This window comes from Gossypium hirsutum, chromosome A08, assembly GCF_007990345.1.
Source record: "Gossypium hirsutum isolate 1008001.06 chromosome A08, Gossypium_hirsutum_v2.1, whole genome shotgun sequence".
NCBI lineage: Eukaryota > Viridiplantae > Streptophyta > Magnoliopsida > Malvales > Malvaceae > Gossypium > Gossypium hirsutum.
The window spans coordinates 118,060,009-118,080,509 of record NC_053431.1 but is presented as its reverse complement, the minus strand read 5'-3'; the positions used below and the strand labels follow the sequence as shown (position 1 = coordinate 118,080,509).

The window sequence follows — 20,501 nt, the reverse complement described above, 5'->3', positions numbered from 1 at the left end:
TTGATATTAATGTTGTGTTTGGTATCTTGAGATGGGATTAGCCATTATCCTGAATTTATTGTTTACTTATGAATATTGATGTGAGCTTTTTATTTATTTTTTGTTCTATATTCAGCCAATTCATATTCTACTGCCACAATATCTGCTAATATAAATTCTATACCCATGCTTAATGGGACTAATTTTAAGGAATGAAAAAGACACTTACTTATAGTGCTTGGCTGCATGGACATAGACCTTACACTAAGGGAAGAACAACCTGCACCTCTCACTGCAGAAAACACCCCTTATGTTAAGAGAGATTTTGAGAGGTGGGATCGGTTCAAATTGTATGAGTCTAATGATCATGAAGCACAACATTTTAGAATCCTTTAGGGGTATAGAATCTGAAAAGATTACTCAGTCCAAGGTTTCCTTGACGAAATTGAGAAATGTTTTGCTAAAAACGATAAAATTAAAATGACATCATTTCTAACTTCTTTGATGTCTATAAAGTATAAGGGTCAAGGAAATACTGAGCGATCTAAGGGCTATGAATTTTATGATCCCACAATTAGGAATATTTTTTAGACGAGAATTGCAACATTCTTTTAGGATGTTGAGTTTGGAAGGAGAAATAAGGTTAGAGACATTATTTTTAAGGAGGAATTGAATTTTAACTCAGTTCCTACTATCACTTTTGATGATGTTTAGGTTCTCATACCTATCATTGATTAAGAAGTGAATCTAGAACCTCAATAAGACAATGTTAAACAACTCCCTATTCAAGATAAGATAATTGTTCCAGAAAAACAAACTCAACAACCTCAAGAATGAATGTTATTAAAAATGTCCACTAGGGAAAGGGTTATAATGGTTTTAGTGGAATATTTTGACATTAAGTTACATCAGATGAATATTAAGTTAATGGTTTCTCAATGGTAACATTGATCATACATTTATATGGTGCAATTAAAAAACTTTGTGTCTGATAATGCAAAGTTAATGATTTGCAGATTAAAGAACTTCATCTATGTGCTTAAGTAGACTTCTCGTCAATAATATTACAAATTTACCAAATGATTATCTCATTTGATTTAGTGATAAATTTTGTTGATAATCCTATATACCATAAGTTTAGTGGGAGTAAGGTTCTATATTTGGTTTTATATGTTAATGGCATACTGCTTGTCAATAATGAGTATAGCCTCAATTAATGCCTTAAGAATGATTTTGAGATTACAAAAATGCATAAGATTTTTTACATTTTAGCAATGGAAAATCTAATGTACATTCAGGTTTGTATACATTGGAATATTGTGTATATTATTGGGATGTTAGGCAGATATTTTAAGCAACCCTAGTTTGGACCATTGGATAGCATCCAAAAAGGTTATAAGGTATTTTTAGAGAATAAAAGATTATAGGCTCACATATCGAAGATCTAATTAGTTAGAGATCATCATGTATATGAACTCCGATTTTGATGGAATATGGATACAAGATTTTGTCACTAAGGTGAAAATTGTGAAAACAAATTGCAATCTTTTATTCCAATAGCAACAGGAGCACATTAAACTCAAAACACATAGACTTTAAGTTCCTGGTTGTTAAAGTAAAAGTTCAGAGTGGTTAGCTGCTTATAAAGCATATTAAGACAAACTCTATGATTGCGGATCCGCTTACTAAGAAACTACACCTAAGGTTTTATAAGAGCACATTGCTCATATGAGTGTAATGCCATTTAAAGGATATTTGGTTTTATTGGGAGTTTGTATTTTTAAACGCTTTTATGTTATAGACTCATTTTCAGTTATTTCAGTTTAAAGATAATAAGTTTATTTTCTGCAGAAATAAAGTTTATTTGGTTTATTTACACTCTGATTTTGGTAAGGTTTGATCTTACTAAGGAAGACCAGTTGGAAATAAACATGTTTAGATCATATTACATGTAATTTCCATGCTACACGTCCATACTTGATCTATGTCATTTGGTTGTGTTAATATACGTGATCATGGATGGATTTAGTTACGATATAGGTAACGAAAGTCGCCTTGGTTCTATGTTAACATAATTAATGGACGGGATTGTTCGGAATACCTTTTGGATATGATAATAAAATTTTGAGCTCATAATGTTATTTAATGACATGTAATTATAGAGTAATTAGTATATATATGTGGTCCAAGTAGGAGATTGTTGGAACATATAGACATCACATATATAATAAGGGTAATTACATGTTATTATTTACTATTATAATAGGTTAGCGCAAATTAAAAGTGATCTAATTTGGTTAAAATTTTATTCGGCTTTAATTATTAAATAAAGTATGGGTCAAATATGTGTAGATACTCTAGTAATTGAGTTCTAATCAAATTCTAATTAGTGATGGGCTAATTAGAATTTGATTAGAATTAATATGCCAATGTTATAAATATTAGTGCTATGGTCCCCAAATTACATACAAGATATCTTTTCTAACATCCCATCATTAGGAAAGAGAGAGTAGATATTTTCTGAATTTCTTGTGTGCTAATTTGAAAAATCAAATCCCCAAGATCGGGTAAAACTTCAAGAAATTCATAGATTCAGGTACGCTTCCGCATCTAGTTTTGTTCTTGATGATTAGACATGATTGATCCTAGTTTAGAGTTCTAATTCTATATTAGATATTATTTAAAATTCTAACATTAGATGCTTGTGATCTACTGTTGGCTCTAGTAGCAGAGTCTTGAGGTTTTGCAAAAGAAGTCTGTTTGAAATGTATGTAACATTCTCAGTCAAAAGTTCTAAGAGCAAAAGGGATTCACATAACTTTTAACAGAGCAATCAATTCAACATTGAAAAGATGCATAAAAGATTAAAAATTACAACCATGAGCAATTTGCAGCTAGTTATATAAATATGTTGGATGGAGATGTAAGATAATATGTATTGGATACAATAAGGAAAAGAAAATTCTAATACTAAAATTAAGCTTCTCAATGATTATTTAAGTCTGATGGACTAATATCCACAAGCCAAAAGCAAGACACATAAACCAACTTAACTCAACTAATCAGTAAATTATGTTTAAACTTTAACCCTTTAGCAAAAGGAGAAGCAAAATAACATTCAAAACAATGTCCTATATTAACAGCAAAACCCCCTTTTTGCCCTCTCACACCACATATATCCCCAGATTAACAGCAAAAACCCTTAGAGTTGCAATACTTGATTGGCAATGTCCAACTCAACAAATACATACTCATATTATACCATTGACGCCAATAGAATGCACTCACTGAATTGAACATCAATCTTCATCTGATAACAGAAATATGTGATGTCAATAGTAGAGGCATGACAACTTTTGAAGGGAGCAAAAGTAGTGGAAAAGGTGAGTTCCTCTCTAACTGATCCCTGAATAGAACAAGCTTTCTTTATATCTAAATTCTTAGGACTCCAAATATTCTAGCTACTTTTTTTGACAGTTTTTCTAGCACATTTAGGCCTTCTCAAGTCTTACCAAACTATACATATGTTACCTGACTTGTCCCTCATGACCTGATAAATTAATGATATCAGTGAAGACAACAATCTTTAAGGCAACAAGATAAATATCAATTGGATCCAATAATTTAAATATGATACATACAACACGAGGCAAGTGGTAGGCCATTGCTGTAATCAATCCATCAAATGAAACAAATAAAGAAGAAGGCCATTTTGGTCTGGAAGACAAGCGAAGAATCCTTATTAGTGCAAGCAAAAAGGGAAAGGAAATGTGATTATATGTTATGAAAAATGTAGAATATAGAAAGAGAATACAAGTAATATGTGATCAGAAATAAACCAAAATGCCTATGGACTAAAAATTATATTTTTTCTATACAAAAATATAAGGAAAACTTATGCAAAAAAATGCAGAAAATAAAGTCTATTCCATTGCCGTGAATGGAAGAGCTAATGATCTAAGCTATATAGAAATATAGAGCATAATAATTATCTAAATTAAAATATTAGATAGTAAATCAAGAAGAAATTTAGGACAAATGTCATATTGATTTATACAAGTTTTAGAATAGAACTAAAAATAAAAACAAAATCAATGACAAAGAAACAAGCGCTGAATTTGCCTAATGTAAATATATATTATGTCAAGGAAGTGAAATATAAAGACAAAATAATTCAACATGAAACCTTCCATAATGGAAACTCAAAGGAAAAATCATTAGTGGACCAGGGAACTCAAAAGGAAAAAGTAAAAAGAACTAGCAATATACCCAAGATATTATTTAGGAAATTAGAAAGTCTTACCAATGAAAGGAGCAATTAACACATTCGAAAAAATAGCAACCCTTAAAACTTCTGAAGTGATCGTGGAGATGTGAAACTCTAAAATTACTATTGAGTTTCATTATGAGCTATGCAAAAATGAGTATTTTGGTTTTCTATGAATTCATATAAGATTTGCACGTCAAAGATTTCAGGAAGCACTAATTCCAGAGGTTAGTTATGAACTTAATGACACAACTGCAAACGATACCTAAACATTCTAATGCTAATTTATAGAACTTGGTTTTCTCTTGAACAGAGAGATAAACAATATTTTGTTTCTCATATGAAGACACTAGTATATGCAAATGAATCAAATCATCTCTTTGGCCTTTCTTATGTAAACTCAAGCAATGCACACGCTCAAAATTCCTCCAAAGAGCTATAAAATGAGCAAAAACTTGTCATTTTTCCTTCTACGCTAATATAAACATTGTAAATGACACTATTATGAGAAATATTATCAAGTTCTTTCTATCTCGGGATATTTTTCATATTTTAAAGTAAAGCCATGTTTTTCAATGGAGTGCTGGTCATTGGAAGGACTAAAAAAAAAAGCAACAACTAACCCAAGACTAAATTTACATTCCTTTTAAGTTTTTTTTCCTTGAAATCAATAATTATTTAGGATTAAATGTAATTACTCTAAATTTTACAATATAATCCATCATTTTATAAAGAAAGCATTGATAATTCATACCATCAAACAACAAAGCTATCACATTTCTACCTAAAATTACACATTCTAGATATAGGGTTAAAAGAAAATCAAATTTCAACCCAAATCTCTTCTATCCCTTTAGTCTCTTCTTTTTTTTGCCAATAAAACCCAGAAACTATAGCTAAGTAACTAACCAAATCTTCTATTCAACTAAATTCAACATCTGAATAACGAAATTGAATATAAATTGTCCAAAAAAAGGTTCAAAACAAAAACAAATTTAAATAATAAACTAAAATGAACTAATAATCAATCAAAAAGAACAAGAAAAGTAAACCTGCTAAAGCTAAGCTAGCGACTCTTTCACAGTTCTTCATTGTCGTCCTTTATTGCTAATAATCATTTTATCTAAAACAAAAATCGATCAAAATAATTAGTAGATAAGAAAACAAAACCGAGATTTAAATGATTTTTCAAATAAAATTAAGAATTAGAACCTTTGGTTTAATTTTCCTCTCTTGCTCTTTCCAACAGTCGATGGAATTTTATAGATCAAGCAAAAGAAAAGGAAGAGAGGAAAAGAAAAACTCTATTGAGAAAAGAAAAAGAATACAGAAAAAGAGTGCAAAAAAATTGGAAGAGAGGAAAATGGAAGGAACGGAGGAAGAAAATGTTTTACCTAACGTTGCGATGAAGGTGACTGTCTTTTAAGGTGAGACAGTGGGAGAGGGCAAAGTAGGGAGCGTTTTTGTGGTGATAGTCTCCTTAAGCACCGATTCAGTAATCAGTGGTGAGGAAACATAATAGAAATTAGGCAATTTCATTGCATAGGCCCGTAATGGAATAAGCTCGTAATAAGGCATCCCCTTGAACCAAACAGTTGTTTATGGTAGGCCCACGGAATAGAGTTGTAATAGCTAGACACCTTTACATTGAACCAAACATGGCCCTAGTGTTAGTTCATAATTCCATAGCTTATCTAAGGATGTTATATAATTGTAATAAAAATAACTTGATTCAGGGTCCGACTTGAAAAACCCATAATTTAAGTAGCCCCAAACACTCTATTTGGGGTAGACATGCAAGTAGAAGAGTCCATGATGTTAGAGTTGTGTGACACAAATTCCTGTTAAAGAAATAATACAGTGGTAAAACTAGGAGATCTGTGGTGGGCTTAAGGCCGTAGCATAATAGTTCCTCGCACTGAGGGTGCACCATGGTACGGACCAGGCTACACAAGTAGAATCCATCTAGAATTACTCTTCTTTTATTTGACATTGATTGCACAAGTAGAATCAATATAGAACTACGCTTCTTCTATTTGATATTGATTAGAATAAGGTTTTTCAACCTTTAAATAGATATAGTCGAAACTCCTCTTACATTATTCAATTTTCAACATTAGTGAATTTTTTTCTCTTCTGCCCGTTATTTTTTCCCGAAAGGATTTTCATATAAAATCTAACATTATGTTTGGTTGAGTGTAATAGAAATAGATTACAGCCCAATTCAATGAGCCCACCACCAAACCAATGTTTGGTTGGCTGTAATGTCATTACAGCCTTATTCAATTCAGCCTCTATTCCCACTAAACACACTGAATAGCATTCGGCGCCTTACCCACAGAATAGCCATTCAGAGTGTCTCAGTTTCAATTTTACCCTTCTCCCTTCCTCACGTCTGAAGCCTCTTCTCTTTTCGTTCTTTTTCCCATTTCCTTCCAGCCTTCTTAACCATATTCATCCCTAAAGTTTTAACCTTTTAGGAATTTGAATTAGGGTTTTGATATTTCCCAAAATTATCTGAAAAAGGAAAATGAATTTGGGGGATTTGCACAAGGTCTGGGAAATCAAAGCATTGAAGAGGAAACCTGGAGAAGAAGAAGCCAAAAAAAAAATCTTAAAGAAAATAGCCAAACAAGTTCAACCCATTATGTGTAAGCATAAATGGAGGGTCAAGCTCCTCTCAAAATTCTGGTATCTTTATCAATTTTATTCATTTTTGTATCTTTTATTCTGTTAGAGAAAATGATTTTTTTCTTCAATTGTGCTGAATTCTTTTTCTTCAATTATGATTGATGGAAGAATGGGTATTTACGGTTATACTACTGAAATTCAAGCGCTTTTCTTTTATGGCATTGAGATGTGTTTTATCAATGCTGAAGCATGATGCCGAAGGAAAATAATGCATTGAAAGAATTGTGAAGTGTTTGCATGCTTTGAGTTATCATACTAGGAGTTACTTTGGCTTGACTTTCAAAAATTATACTGAATTTAGTTTTGATTTTTTTTTCATATTGATAGTCCGAATAATCCAGCTTTGTTTGGACTAAATGTGGGAGCTGGCATCCACATAAAGTTAAGGTTATGAAGACCGAATCGGGATTGGGATTTTCATCCCTTCGATCAAGTTCTTGATACAATGCTTCACGAGCTTTGCCATAATGCTCATGGTCCTCATAATGCTAGTTTTTACAAGCTCTAGGATGAGCTTAGAAAGGTCCATTTCCATTCTTTTAGATAGTCCCTAATCATCATTTTCCAGTGCCAAATGCTGTTTTATGGATGGTTCATGTCTATATTACTAATTTTCCTGTTAAGACTTGTTTAAGATCGTGCTATTGTGTTAGAACCATATAAGCCTATCAAATGAAAGATTCTGGCGTGTGAGGATCAAATCATTAAGAAAGCATTATTAAGTGTGACTGAAGGTTCTCAGGATGTGCCTATATATGGATTCACGATTAAACATTATCTATGTGGAAAAGGGAGAGCTTATGTTAGTTGAATAATTTGATTATTGGTTACAATATATTTGAGCCCTATGTTAGTTTTAATCCATTTGGGATGGATGTCTTACTTGGAAAATTGGACTGATCTTTGCTCAATCAGTGTTCCTTCTGTATGTTTCCTTATTGTTGTCTATTTACTTGTGTTTCTGGAATTATTACAATTAAATAGGGGTTAGTTAAGGTTTTAAGAAATGCACCTTTATTTTTATCTTAGGTATCCTAAAGATCTTGATATATGAAGATAATTTGGAGAATCTATATTTAAGTAGAACATGCTGGTTTTAATGTCTTGGTGGTGACAGCACCATTAGGGATGCGCTTAGTCTTATACAAGCAGTTGCAATGGCTGCTGAAAGGAGATTGCAGGATGATATCTGGTGTGGTTCCCATTGCTCTGACATTGCTGGGGATGAAAAAAGCTGTGCTGATACTCTACAGGATCATTTGGACTTGGATCAAGGAGGAGAGAGATTGAGTATCTGCGGTGTGGGAGTGCTAATCATGCACTTTATTGAATCCAGTAAGTGTTTCATACACCAATATCATTTCATTCAAATACTTTGCTTATAAAGAGATATCATATTGTTTAACACATATCTTCATGTTTTATATTGTATTTTATGTGCTGAAACATTTTGATATTTATATTGATAATGTTCACGCTGGCATGCTTGGTCCTGTTTTTGAGTTGTATATCCTTATCCTGTATGGTATTTGGCCCACATATTTTTCGCTTTGGTTGTTCTTAATAATCATGAAATTGTGCTTTTTGAGGTCCACAGGCCATGATATATTAATATTGGTATGGACCATGTTTGCTTTTTTTTTTTTTTACAGTGAGAGATGCTTTGTGTTACTTGTTTGCCTCCTGAGAAATATATATATTTTTTAATGCCCCATCTTGGAAACTTACTTTGCATATCATTGATGTGAAAACATTGCAGCCATTAGCCCCAATATGCAAGCTTTGCAGCATGGAAAGGCCTAGAGACATTGGCACCAAGTACAAATTTTGGTCCTGCAAGTTTTGCACCTTGGAAAACAGTGTGGAACTGGATAAATGCTCAGTATGTGACCAATGGAGATATTCACATGGTGCTCCTATATCAACTCTAGTTCCCTATGTTGGCACATGAGAAGTAATATCTCATCAATGCCAATTTGCTTCATCTTATTCAAGTCGGTTGATTTTTCCTTGTTACTGCTCGTGTTACAAATGATAGGAAGCATTTTCAACAGTTGTTTTGGTTGCTTATTACAATGCCTTTTTTTTTTGTCATGGCAGCCCTTTTTTTTATTCATCTTTTGGTTGCTATTAAAATGTTCTATTGATCAGAGTGATGAGGGGCGGATCTGGGTAGAATCACATTTTGGGGAAACTGATGATGTTATTTCGTAATATTTTCAATGTAAATACCAGCTCCTATCATACACTCATTTGTTGTCTTATTCATATACAGTTTCTCTTTTCTTCCCCTTTTTTTTTTGGTGGTTGAATTAAATATGAGAACTATGGGGAAACTGAATAGAATATTTAAGGATATCAATTTATCTCATTAACGCATTACTTTAACCTAGGGATGGATTGCAAAACCTCTGCACATTCAATCATGTCCTTCTACAATGGCGATTTTTAGAGAAAAAATATTGTAGTATTCCAATCTTATAGTGAATGATTTCTAGAGAAAAAAATATTGTATTATCTCATTAATGATTTCTAGAGAAAAAAATATTGTAGTATTCCAATCTTGAAAATTATTCTAGGAACATTCCCAAGAACATATGAATATTATGTTTGGATGTGAAATATAATTCTCAAGTTATTTATTACTTCTTATATTTTATTTTTTATTGTAGAATAATCAAATTATTTATTTCACTAATGATATTTTAACACATTATGTAGTGCAGTTTAAAAATAATAAAGTAGATTATATATTATTTTTATAGTATTATATATTATAATTTTTTAATTCATATAATAATAATTATATTAAGAATTTTATTAAATTATATATTATTTTATTAAATTATATTTAGCAATAATTATGTTAAAATATGATTAAATTATTTATTATTTTTATTAAATTATTTTTAATAATAATCTTATTAAAATTTAATAATAATAACAATAATCATCTACCTAAAAAAATTTTGTTAAGGGTATTCTGGTCATTTTAGTTTTTTTTCTTATTCTATTACAACCTCATTCCATTCAACCAAACACAAGAATACTATTACAGTTCTATTCCATTCCATTCAACCAAATAGTTGAATTACTGATTACAGCTCTATTCCATTACAACTCTACTCAATTACAACTACCCTAAGTGTTTTATTTTTCTTTCTTATTGCTTTGCTATCTTTCTATATTGTCATTATTTGCATTCAGCTTTAACACATGGCTTATATTCTTCTCTAGAAAGTCTTCTATCTCCCTACTCCAAAATCTTCTTCAAGACCACCCTGTCTTCCTATTTTTCACTCTGGTTGATACTGTGTATCAACAGATATGATACTTTCTCTTTCTGCCTTGAACTTATGTTCTTATTTTTTTAGGATAAATTAATGATTATTTCGAATAAAGAAACTTGAAGATGTCTTCACTCAGTTGATTCTTTTAAAAGAAAGAAAGAAGTAGGTTAGGGAACTGAGATATTGTAAAGAAATTTACTTAGCTTCATTCTTTTGCATGAATATTTTTGGACCTCATAGTTTGCTTGATATTGGTTGTAATAGGGGTGTCTTTGTTAATTTTGTTTTACATTGTATTTGAAGTGAAATCTTTGTATAAAATTTTAATGTATATTATATTTGATTTATCAAAACTTGTACATTTCAAGAATTTGTATATGTAATATTTGCAATTTATGAATTATATATTATTTTATAAAATAATGTGAAAAACACCGTAAATTTGAAAAAAAAATCTAGTGGTGTAATTTTTAATAAAATACATTTAGTGGCGTTTTTCCTTTAAAATACCTCAAAAAGTCCTACATTCAGCAACATTTGTACATCCAAACACCACAAAAAGTTCATGTACTTAGCAACGTTTTAATGACAAACACCGTGAAAGGGTTTGCAATTAGTGACGTTTCCAATGCCAATGTCCCAAACTATTTTTACCTTTAGTGGCGTCTTTGGACAAACACTGCTATCTTCTACGATAGTTTTTATTGCGACATTTTTTGTGGCTATTCAAGTTTCACTATTATATTTTTATAAACGTGGCAAAAAGCTTTAAAAACGCCACTAAAAACCTATTTTCATGATACCCTTGGGTTTTCTCATTTGTTTCTAACCTAACATCGCTCAACCCTTATCCGCTCCCACTTTTGCCCACCAAAATTTCCTAATGGCCTTAGTGATATCATCCGTAATACCTTTCGACAATAGAAAAATACTCAGAGTATAAGTTGGAATAGTTTGTAATACTGATTTAATAAAAATCTCCTTACCACCATAAGAAAAAAAGATGTTTCATCCAACTCTGGCCATGCTTAAAAATGTGATCCACTACCCATTTAAAGGCATGTTTTATTTTTTACCCACCACTAGGGGTAGACCCAAATAGGAGTCAAGATCTTCAACAACACGAACTTTCAGAACAAAATTAAGAAGACTTCTAGACTCATACGAGTATTGTGACTAAAATAGATCGAAGATTTCTCCAAATTAATCTTTTACCTCGAGTTCCTCTCAAACAAAGCCAAAATATATTTTACAGCTCTAGCCTTCTCTTCTTTGTTCCGAAGAAAAAGAAAACTATCATCTACAAAGAAGAGACAGATCACCCTTAGCCCCTATTGGCTAACTTGAATCCCTTTAACCAATCTGTTATCTTAAGCCCTTTTAAACAAGGCCAATAAACGTTGCATGCATAAGAGGAACAAATAATGGGATAATAGGTCACCTTATAGCAACCCTCTTTCAAGACGAAAAAAGTCAGTAAGTTGGCCATTAAACTTCATACAGTATGACATCGTTGAAACAAAACTCATAATTAAACGAGTCCAATTATTAAAGAATCACATTTGTGTCATAACAGCCTCCAAAAAACCTCCATTTCACTCCATCATAAGCTTTACTCATGTCAAGCTTTAGGGCACATCTTTTATTCGAACTGTTCTTAGAACACCGAACATAGTGGATAATTTCATGAGCCAAAATTTCATTATCTTGTATCATTCTTTCTGGTACAAAGCACTCTGATTCGCATGTATGCACATAGAGAGAATAACTTTCAATTGGTTAGCTAGTGTTTTTTGAGACTAACTTGTTGACAAAACTACAAAAGTTAATAAGTTTGAATTTAGAAAGATCATCTAGTTGGGCCACTTTTTGGATCAAGACAATAATTGTTTGATTCACTTCAACCATATCCATGTTACCATTCAGCAAATCTAGGCACTAACGGATATTACCTTGTCCAATCACATCTCAATTTGTCTTAAAAAACAAACCATTCAGCCCATCAAACTCAGGAGCTTTGTTAAGGGTCATCTGTTTCGAAGATACTAAGATTTGCTTAGCCTCAAAAGGCTTATCAAATTGAGCATTCAAAAACACATTCACGTAGTTGTCAATGCAATCAAGCTACAATCCAATTTCGAGGCCCAACACTCCTCAAAACGAATGTGGCATTTTTCTATTCATCTTTCAATCCTCTAACTCAAACCTTCAATATCCAAAAGAATTGAGAAATGATCTGACGCCGTATGTGGCTCATTAGAAACACAAATATTAGGAAAAGATCCTATTTAGTCTAAAGAGGCCACAAATTGACCCAACATTTCTTTAACCATCTTGCATTAACCTTTTTAATAGTCCATGTCAAACGTCCATAGTTGGGCTTGATGTCCACTAGCTCTACTTCACTGAGAGCATCACAAAAAGCAGACATTGGGCTTAGGGCCTCTTACCACCTTGTTTTTCTGATCCATTAAGAATCTCATTAAAATCTCCACCTATAAGCCACGGTTTATTTGAAGCCCATTTAAGTGATTTAATTAAATTCCAAGAATAAATCCTTTGAGAAGGGATGTTATGGCTATAGAAACCTATAAATCGAAATGAAAATCCACAATTTACCTTAATGTCAACATCAATGTGATTAGGAGAGTAAAAAATTAAATTTAGGTCCATTTGTTTACGAGGAAAATATTTTTCGGAAATTGTTTTTCTGATTTTCCAGTGTTTGTTTGCTTGAAAATAACTTACATTTGTAAAACGTTTTCAGAAACACGGGAAAATAAGAAGGGATTTTAGGGAAAATGTCTTACAGATTTTTAAACGGTAAGATATTTTTCGGAAAATCTTCCTCCACTCTCACCATATTCTATTAATACATACTTCATCCAGTTAAATTATGTATTTGAGTGAAAATTGTATTATTTGTAAAGTTCTTTCTCTCCTTTTTACAATGCCAATTGAGTGAAAATAATTGTTACAAGATAAAAGATTCTGATTTTTCTAGCACGAAATTGCTTATATTATTTGGTAATTAATTTCAAATTTTAGTTGCAGTTTTTGTCTAGAAAAATTATTAAGCTAGAAAAGTCAATTGGCATTGTAAAAAGGAGAGAAAGAAATAAACAGACATAATTTAGCCGGATGAAGTATGTATTAACAGATATATTTAAAATCTAGTTGGCACTTAAAATCTAGTTTACCCATAAATAAATCATTGCAATATATGTAAAAATAATTTAAAATATAAATTTATTAATATATATATAATAATAATAAACTCAAATAAACAATAAAAATATAATAAATTCTTAAATATATATTTGTTTAATTTAAAACAATTTTTATGAAATATTTTCAAAAATTTACCAAACAACAGAAAATATTTTACACAGGTTCATCCAAACACTAGAAAAGTGGAAATGAAGCAAATAATTTTTCAAAAATTATTTTCCAGAAAATATTTTATTAACAAACAAACATAGCCTTATTGAAAAATTAACACCTATAAAAGCAAAAGGTCGTTGGATCTATTATTAGAATTAAAACGGATACAACCATGCATCAAACATTGACGCTTTATGCTTTCAACCTCATTATCCAACAGCCTAGTTTCACGTAGAAAAAATAATTGTGGGTCATTTGAGGCTATAAGCCTTGAAAGAGCATGAATCGTTCGAGGGTTCCCAAGCCCTTGGCAATTCCAACATAAAATCCTCATGGCTCACATCGGGGTTGATCATCAGCCTCCTCTACTTTGGTTGTGAAATTATCAACACTCGAATTGTTAGACCCTTTATTTTCATTGTATTGACACGAGGCTTTTTAATCGAAGATCTAGCTACCGGAACAAAGCAACCTTGCACCTCTCTTCTTTTCCTTCCATCTCGGAAAGTTTTCTCCTTCCCCTCAAAGGAGGAACTCGAAATGAAATTAGCTCCCGCTTGAACATTCATATTCGGTCTTTCCCTCCCTTCTTCATGCGTAGAGGTTGAATTGCCCTCCACAAAAGACCCATTATCATCCTTTGCAGTTGAACCGCTCGAACACTCTTTTGGAAAAAATTCCACCCTTCGTTTTCTTTGGATACTAATGCCCCTAGAAGATCTTGCGAATAGAGGCACACACATCCAATCCCTCGTATTGGAAAACTTCACAATTTTCATTGCAAGGGCCTTTTGACATCACACAAGAATCCACCAAGTGGCCAATTATACCACACTTATAACTAAACGTTGCTAATCGTTCATATTTGACCAAAGCATAACACTTGGACACATCATCTTTTGATCCAAGTAAAATCACACGCCTAGAGGCTAGGTGATATCACTGTGTACTCGCATAACAATGTATTCTGTCCAACCCCCACATGATTTATTCCAATAGATCGCGTCGATGTCAGCCTAAACTTGTCCAATTCGAACAACTATTTATCGCTTCACCCATCCTACCAGTACCTCGTAAATACATATCCGCAAGGCCACCAGTGATAAATTATGATCATTTGGACCAAAAGTCCCTTCAATGTTCTTGAGGACTAGCATATGCGGATCAAAATTCCACAACCCCATTTTAAGGAATTTCTCCTTTATCATTCATTTCGCCAAACTTAAACAGAAAAACGTTTGGGCCAAGTGCAGAGAAAACCACAAGTTTATTTATGTATCACACATTTTTGAAAACCCGGAAAACACCTCCTCCTTGATTGTTTTAGGAGCAGAAAGCTTCCCCACCACCCATAGGTCCACCTCGGGATGACATTTTCTACCACAATGCCTTCTTCCTCCACGAAAGAAAGCTTGATAAACATATCGTGTAGGAAATCGGCCATAGAGAAAGGAGAAAAGAAACAAATAATAGCAATGCGCAAAGACGAAAAGAGATTTACCAAAATCGAAACAGAAAAAGTAACTCGAAATCCTTAGCCCACAGCTAATGGGTTCTTTTTGCTATTCCATATGACAAAAAAAACAGCCAACAAGTTCATTTTATAAGTGGGGACAACGAGCTTAATTTACATATATAGTGAAACTGAGTGTACACTGATCCATGGGAAAAGAACTAAACCAGTTGTATTGTTATTTTCAGAAAAGAAAAAATTCTGAAAACATCCAAGGTATACAAATGAAAGTGGGATTTTTCAGTAATTAGATGAACCCCAAATGTTTCTTTTGGCGTACAGCATTTACAAAGATTGAAAGGAAGGGAAAAAAAAGGATAAAACTGTATGTATTTTGATCTAATAGTGTGGTTAGCAGCTTCAATTAATCATGATGAAAGAGCAAGTTCAGCCCATGCCAAAGAAGATGACTCGAGCTCAATAGATACCGACGTGTCAATTCTGCTCTCGAGCATGAGGCTTATTTCCTGCATGGATGGCCGTCTCGAAATGTCTGGATGAATGCAAAGGCTTATGATTTCACAGATGAGTTTGAGGTCATCGTATGTGAAATGCTTTAGTTCAGGGTCCACAATATGAGACATTACTTCCGGTAGTTCAAGATAGTCCTTGGCCTGTAATATGTAGGGAAGCAACTTAAATGTTGCGGAGCATATCAAAAAGCTAAAAGCTTTGTTTGTTTGCAAAGATTATATAAGTTTCTATGTTACTCCGACGAGTAACATAGATAAAAAATGTTACAGCATTTAGAAAGATTGCTTACCCAATCTATCAAAGACCCTCTGTCCTTGCAAAATGGAGGCCTACCACTGATTATCTCGAGTAGAAGTATGCCAAAAGCATGTATGTTTCCCTGGATATCGAGATGACGATTCTCCACAGAACTGGGAAGTAGACACATGGCTCCATTGCTGCCAATAGAACCAGAGTTCTTTTCTGATCTAGCAATAATAGTCTTCCAACTTTCAAAATCAACCAACTGCATCACCAGATACCAAGAATAAGGTCGAAATGATCCTAACTTGAGTATCCCTCATTATGAATATAAATATTAGATGCTCATAAATAAAAAAGGTAAGGAAATACCTTGGGGGAAAAATCCTCTGTAAGATACACAGCACTAGAGTTTAACTCTGATATAGTGAATGGTGGCTCAAGTTCTGCATGAAGATACTTGAGTCCTCGAGCAATGCCGAGAATAATTCTCATACGTCTTGTCCAAGATAGTTGGGATCCTTCTCCATCTGCATTAAAATCAATTACTTGGATAAGTACCAATATAAAAATGTTTATCATTATATGTAAGAGCAAGAAAGAGTATGCTTACAATGCAAATGCTCGTGAAGTGTTCCATTTGATGCATATTCAAAAACAAGCATCCTTGTAAATGGACTGATCTCCCTACAGTATCCTAGTAGTTTCCCTACATTATCATGATTCAATCTTGCCAAATCTGCCACCTGAATAGCAATTTGAACCAAAAAAACCCAGAACCAGATCACTCCAAGTTTTGCACATTATTCACCGAAACTATTAAATGTAATAACAAGTACCTCTCTCTGGAAATATAGCTCAAGGTAGCCTGTCCAGTGCTCCTCTTTAATGGAGAGGGATATCACAGCAATTTCAGGACCACCCTTCATGGTGCCTTTGTAGACCAAACTGTCCAGAGAGGAACCGATAATGTTGCTGAAGTCTTCACAAGCTACTTCAAGCTCTTGTCTGCTATATTTATTCACATCTTTCAACAACTCAGAATCTGCAGAAAATCACAATGTGAATCGATATTGCTTCAAAGAGTGCACTACCGAAGTTAATTTGAGCAGCAGATAATGTCACAGGTAGCAAACTAACCTACATATACCGCCAACTGTTCCTTCTCACTCGTTGATTTCTTCCAAGGGATTATGATTGCAGGCTTGCTATTGCATCTATGGAAAGCAGTACGGAGGCCAACAAGAAAGAGAGAACCCACCGTGATTCCTGTTGCGATTTCAATAGCTAAGAGCCAGGTAGGTTTTGATTCTTTCTGATGCTTTGGAACATCTTCAGTAGGCCGATGCTTACTTTTGGGTACTTGGTGACTTTTGGATGGAAAAGCACCTAAATAAGGAATACTGTCATTGTCAATTACTTCAGTGTCAATACTGAAATATTCTAATGGTCATAAAATCATCAGTTTGCATAACTAAGAGTGATAAAATAAATAAATAAATTCATGAATTTTGAAGTTCAAGATGTCGATAATAGTCAGTTTGACTTAGCCAAGGACATAAGTTTTTGTTCAAATATCATCCACGCCACTGCCAAAGGTAAGATGTAATACATACCGCATTGTGTGCTAGGACGCTGTTTAACATCTTTGTCCCAAAGACAGTTCCCTTGAAAGCTTGCGCTGCATTAATCATATGGGATAACATGAGGCAACTGGATAAAAAAGAAGCCAAAATGGATCTATTACAAAGGCAAAGAAAGTTTACTTTGGAAGGTTTGTCAAACACTTAGGAATGCTTCCAACCAAATAATTGTAGGAGACATCCACCACTTTTAACCGAGATGAGCGACAAAGTCCAGTTAAGTTTGAACGAGAGGCATACCTGAAGTGAACAGAATTACAAGCGATCAACTCTTAAATAGTAACATGATTTAACTTGGGTGGCTAAATTTCTAGAGAAGAAGCCTGCAATATTTTCAACTTCTATGGCCCCATACAGTGGTCTTTTAACTTTAAACTAGCATTCAAGTTCTAAGGGTGAAAAATATACTCTGAAAGTAGGTAAAGTTGAGAGTTTGCCGTATCCGACCGTATAATTCTAGATAGCATATTTGGCATTCTATTTAATGGCTATTCATCCTCTGCATTTTGCATAGACAGTTGCCGCTGGCTTATTTTCAGAATTTGCAATGATGATGGATTAACACCGACAAATATAGTACTGTTTTCTACCAGAATTATATGTCTAGAAACTAGAACTGTTCATTAAGAAGGTATATTGGGCATATTTCCTAATGAGAAGTTCATCAAATAGAATTGTTCTTCAGAGATCAATAGAACGTAATTCCATTTTCACAATATTCTGCTTACATTCCATGCATCTTGGCTGAAAATGCTGAATTGCTAGCAGCAGGAACAGTTCCTTGAAGCTTATTTCGATCGAGGAGAAGTTCTTGAAGATTCTCTAAATTCCCAAGTTCAGCCGGCAGGCTCCCTGTTAACCGATTTGACTGAAGGTTTCTGTGATAACAAAGGAAACCGAAATATGAAAAAAATGCATAAAGGGCCAAACAAAAAAAACCACTTCCTTATAACAAAACACATGAAATGTTCATTACAGCTTTGTCACACCGGACAAATTCCCTAGCTCTGGAGGAATAGGACCAGTCAGTTGATTCATCCCCAAATCCAATACTTTGAGGGACTTCAAAAAGCCTAGTTCTTTAGGTATTGTTCCAATCAGATTGTTGTCATGTAAAGTTCTACAAAACACATGAAAGTATACATCAACCATTGTAAAAGTTGAACCAAAAGCATCATTTTGAACAAATAAAGACTAAGAAAAACATACAGTTTTAGCAAGTTGGTAATTTGGCCTATTTCTGGTGCAAGAAATCCCTTCAAAGATGAACCGGTTATGTTTCTGTAACACAAGGAGAGACATGACTATGAAAAAAGGCATCAAATTGGGTAGATATCCACCATTTAAATGGGATCAAAACTGGTTAAAGAACTTGGAAAAGTTGGTAGATCATAGACTTACATCTTTGTAACATGTTGCCTCTCTGGATTACAAGTAATCCCAAACCAGTTACATGGATCAGCATCCAAAGCATTCCAGTTTGACAAAACCAGATGTGGGTCTTCATATATAGCTTCTTTAAATGTTGTAAGAGCCCAAACTTTTAAAAAGAAAGAAAAAGAAAGTTCCCAGCTTAGTGAGAAATATTGAACCTAGAATTATGGGAATCCCCTAAAATTCAAGAACAGAAATCTAAAAGAATAAATTTGAATACTGTGAAAGACATGAATAACAGTTTAAAGCCCTTATATCTACCCACATTTTCCGAGAAACCAACTTCTACCTTGGAAAACAAAAGAAAAAGAAAAAAGCTAGTTACCTTCATTAGTAGGGAAAAAACTGCAAGTGGCTAAAGAAACTCCATAGCCAAGAAACAGAAGCAAGAAATAAATGTACGGTCTCATAGTTTTCTACTCTGTTTTATGACCGGCAAGTAGAATTCATGAAACCAGAAAGAATAGAAAGAAAGAAGGGAGTAGAAGATGCGGGGTTTATGAAGACACTGAATAGTAATCAGCTGAAAAATGGGGTTGCTTTGTTAAGTACAGAAAAAAAAAATGAAAGAAAGCAAAAACAAAAAATAAAGAAGAAATGAAGATGGTAGGAATACTAGAGTAGTGGGTTTAAATTCAAGAAATTGCAACCACCCACGAAAGCAAATCACTTGTTAAGAAAAAGACAATACGATACTAAGGAGTAGAGAAAAAGTGAAGTCTTTTGAGTAAATTAAAACAAGACAAGGAACAGATGTGAGTGAAAACTTAGATTCAAAGGGAGGTTTTGTTTTGGTTTTTGACTTTTTAATAGTAAAATTAGATTTGGTTTTCAACATCACATAAATAACTATAATTTTCTTTCATCTCCAAAATTAATAATTTTCTTTCATCTCCAAAATTAATTGATGCCATTGTTTATGAGAAAAAAAGAAAAAACATAGTGTTACATTTTGAATGTGGATGGAGTAATAATAACCTCAACATAAATTATAAAATTAATATATATAAATAATTTAATTATTTTGGAATAAAAGTATCATGAAAATCTTTGTATAGATTGTATTTTGTTCTTTTTATTCAAAATATAGACAATTTAGTCCATATACGTTAGCATGACGTGTACATGACATGCCTTCTGTAATTATTTAGCTATTCTGTATCAGATTACTTTTTTATCTATAATGTAATCTGATTCTTATTATAAGGGTCTATATAATACTTTTACCATCATTTTAGACAACTCGATTTCAGACTTTATTGGATCATAAATTTAGGCTAAAAATCTTATGCTATCATACTTGGTCCATGTGATAAAACATAAAATTTAATAGAATAAACATTGAGTATGCATAACAAATAAAATGTAATATTCACCGTTCTTACTATACTACAATAAATTGCAAATGTGAATTACGATGGTTGATATAGTTAAGACACATACTTTCTTTCATATAGTACAATATTACAACTCTGTATAATAAGTATTTAAATAACAACTCGATAGAGTAAGAAATAGATTGGGCACAAGCTATATTAAGATGCTAGAATTTTAAAAATCTGTTATATGTATCGTTTTTAAAATTC

At 32.8% G+C, this 20,501-nt stretch overlaps 2 protein-coding genes and 1 long non-coding RNA gene across 9 annotated transcripts; 1 reads left to right on the top strand and 2 right to left on the bottom strand.

Annotated features, from left to right (window-relative positions):
* Positions 1 to 2,944: 2,944 nt before the first annotated feature.
* LOC107926910 (uncharacterized) lies at positions 2,945 to 5,797 on the bottom strand. 3 transcript variants are annotated; one of them, XR_001692340.2, is made up of 5 exons: positions 5,641 to 5,797; positions 5,459 to 5,484; positions 5,299 to 5,369; positions 3,621 to 3,696; positions 2,945 to 3,529 (listed from the first exon to the last, which is right to left on the bottom strand). It is a non-coding gene; the product is annotated as an uncharacterized lncRNA (long non-coding RNA). The 3 variants fall into 3 exon arrangements; XR_001692338.2 differs by lacking the exon at positions 5,459 to 5,484 and having other exon boundaries at positions 5,641 to 5,794; XR_001692339.2 differs by having other exon boundaries at positions 5,459 to 5,789.
* Positions 5,798 to 6,485: 688 nt separating this feature from the next.
* LOC107926904 (uncharacterized) lies at positions 6,486 to 9,189 on the top strand. 4 transcript variants are annotated; one of them, XM_016857853.2, is made up of 4 exons: positions 6,534 to 6,937; positions 7,265 to 7,460; positions 8,055 to 8,272; positions 8,697 to 9,189. In XM_016857853.2, exons 2-4 carry the CDS (start codon positions 7,405 to 7,407, stop codon positions 8,738 to 8,740), a joined length of 318 nt encoding a protein of 105 aa, XP_016713342.1. In that variant the 5' UTR covers positions 6,534 to 6,937; positions 7,265 to 7,404; the 3' UTR covers positions 8,741 to 9,189. The 4 variants fall into 4 exon arrangements, 3 of the variants coding, with proteins under 3 accessions (XP_016713340.1, XP_016713342.1, XP_040930840.1); XM_016857851.2 differs by lacking the exon at positions 7,265 to 7,460 and having other exon boundaries at positions 6,486 to 6,937; XR_001692334.2 differs by having other exon boundaries at positions 6,503 to 6,897; positions 7,265 to 8,272.
* Positions 9,190 to 15,276: 6,087 nt separating this feature from the next.
* LOC107926992 (probable LRR receptor-like serine/threonine-protein kinase At1g63430) lies at positions 15,277 to 19,685 on the bottom strand. 2 transcript variants are annotated; one of them, XM_016857947.2, is made up of 13 exons: positions 19,241 to 19,685; positions 18,883 to 19,021; positions 18,691 to 18,762; positions 18,458 to 18,601; positions 18,210 to 18,359; positions 17,605 to 17,721; positions 17,455 to 17,519; positions 16,979 to 17,227; positions 16,678 to 16,883; positions 16,452 to 16,584; positions 16,211 to 16,368; positions 15,888 to 16,103; positions 15,277 to 15,738 (listed from the first exon to the last, which is right to left on the bottom strand). In XM_016857947.2, the coding sequence occupies exons 1-13, from the start codon at positions 19,323 to 19,325 to the stop codon at positions 15,493 to 15,495; spliced, it is 1,980 nt and encodes a 659-aa protein (XP_016713436.1). In that variant the 5' UTR covers positions 19,326 to 19,685; the 3' UTR covers positions 15,277 to 15,492. The 2 variants fall into 2 exon arrangements, with proteins under 2 accessions (XP_016713436.1, XP_040930839.1); XM_041074905.1 differs by lacking the exon at positions 19,241 to 19,685 and having other exon boundaries at positions 18,691 to 18,785.
* Between the last annotated feature and the right edge of the window lie 816 nt (positions 19,686 to 20,501).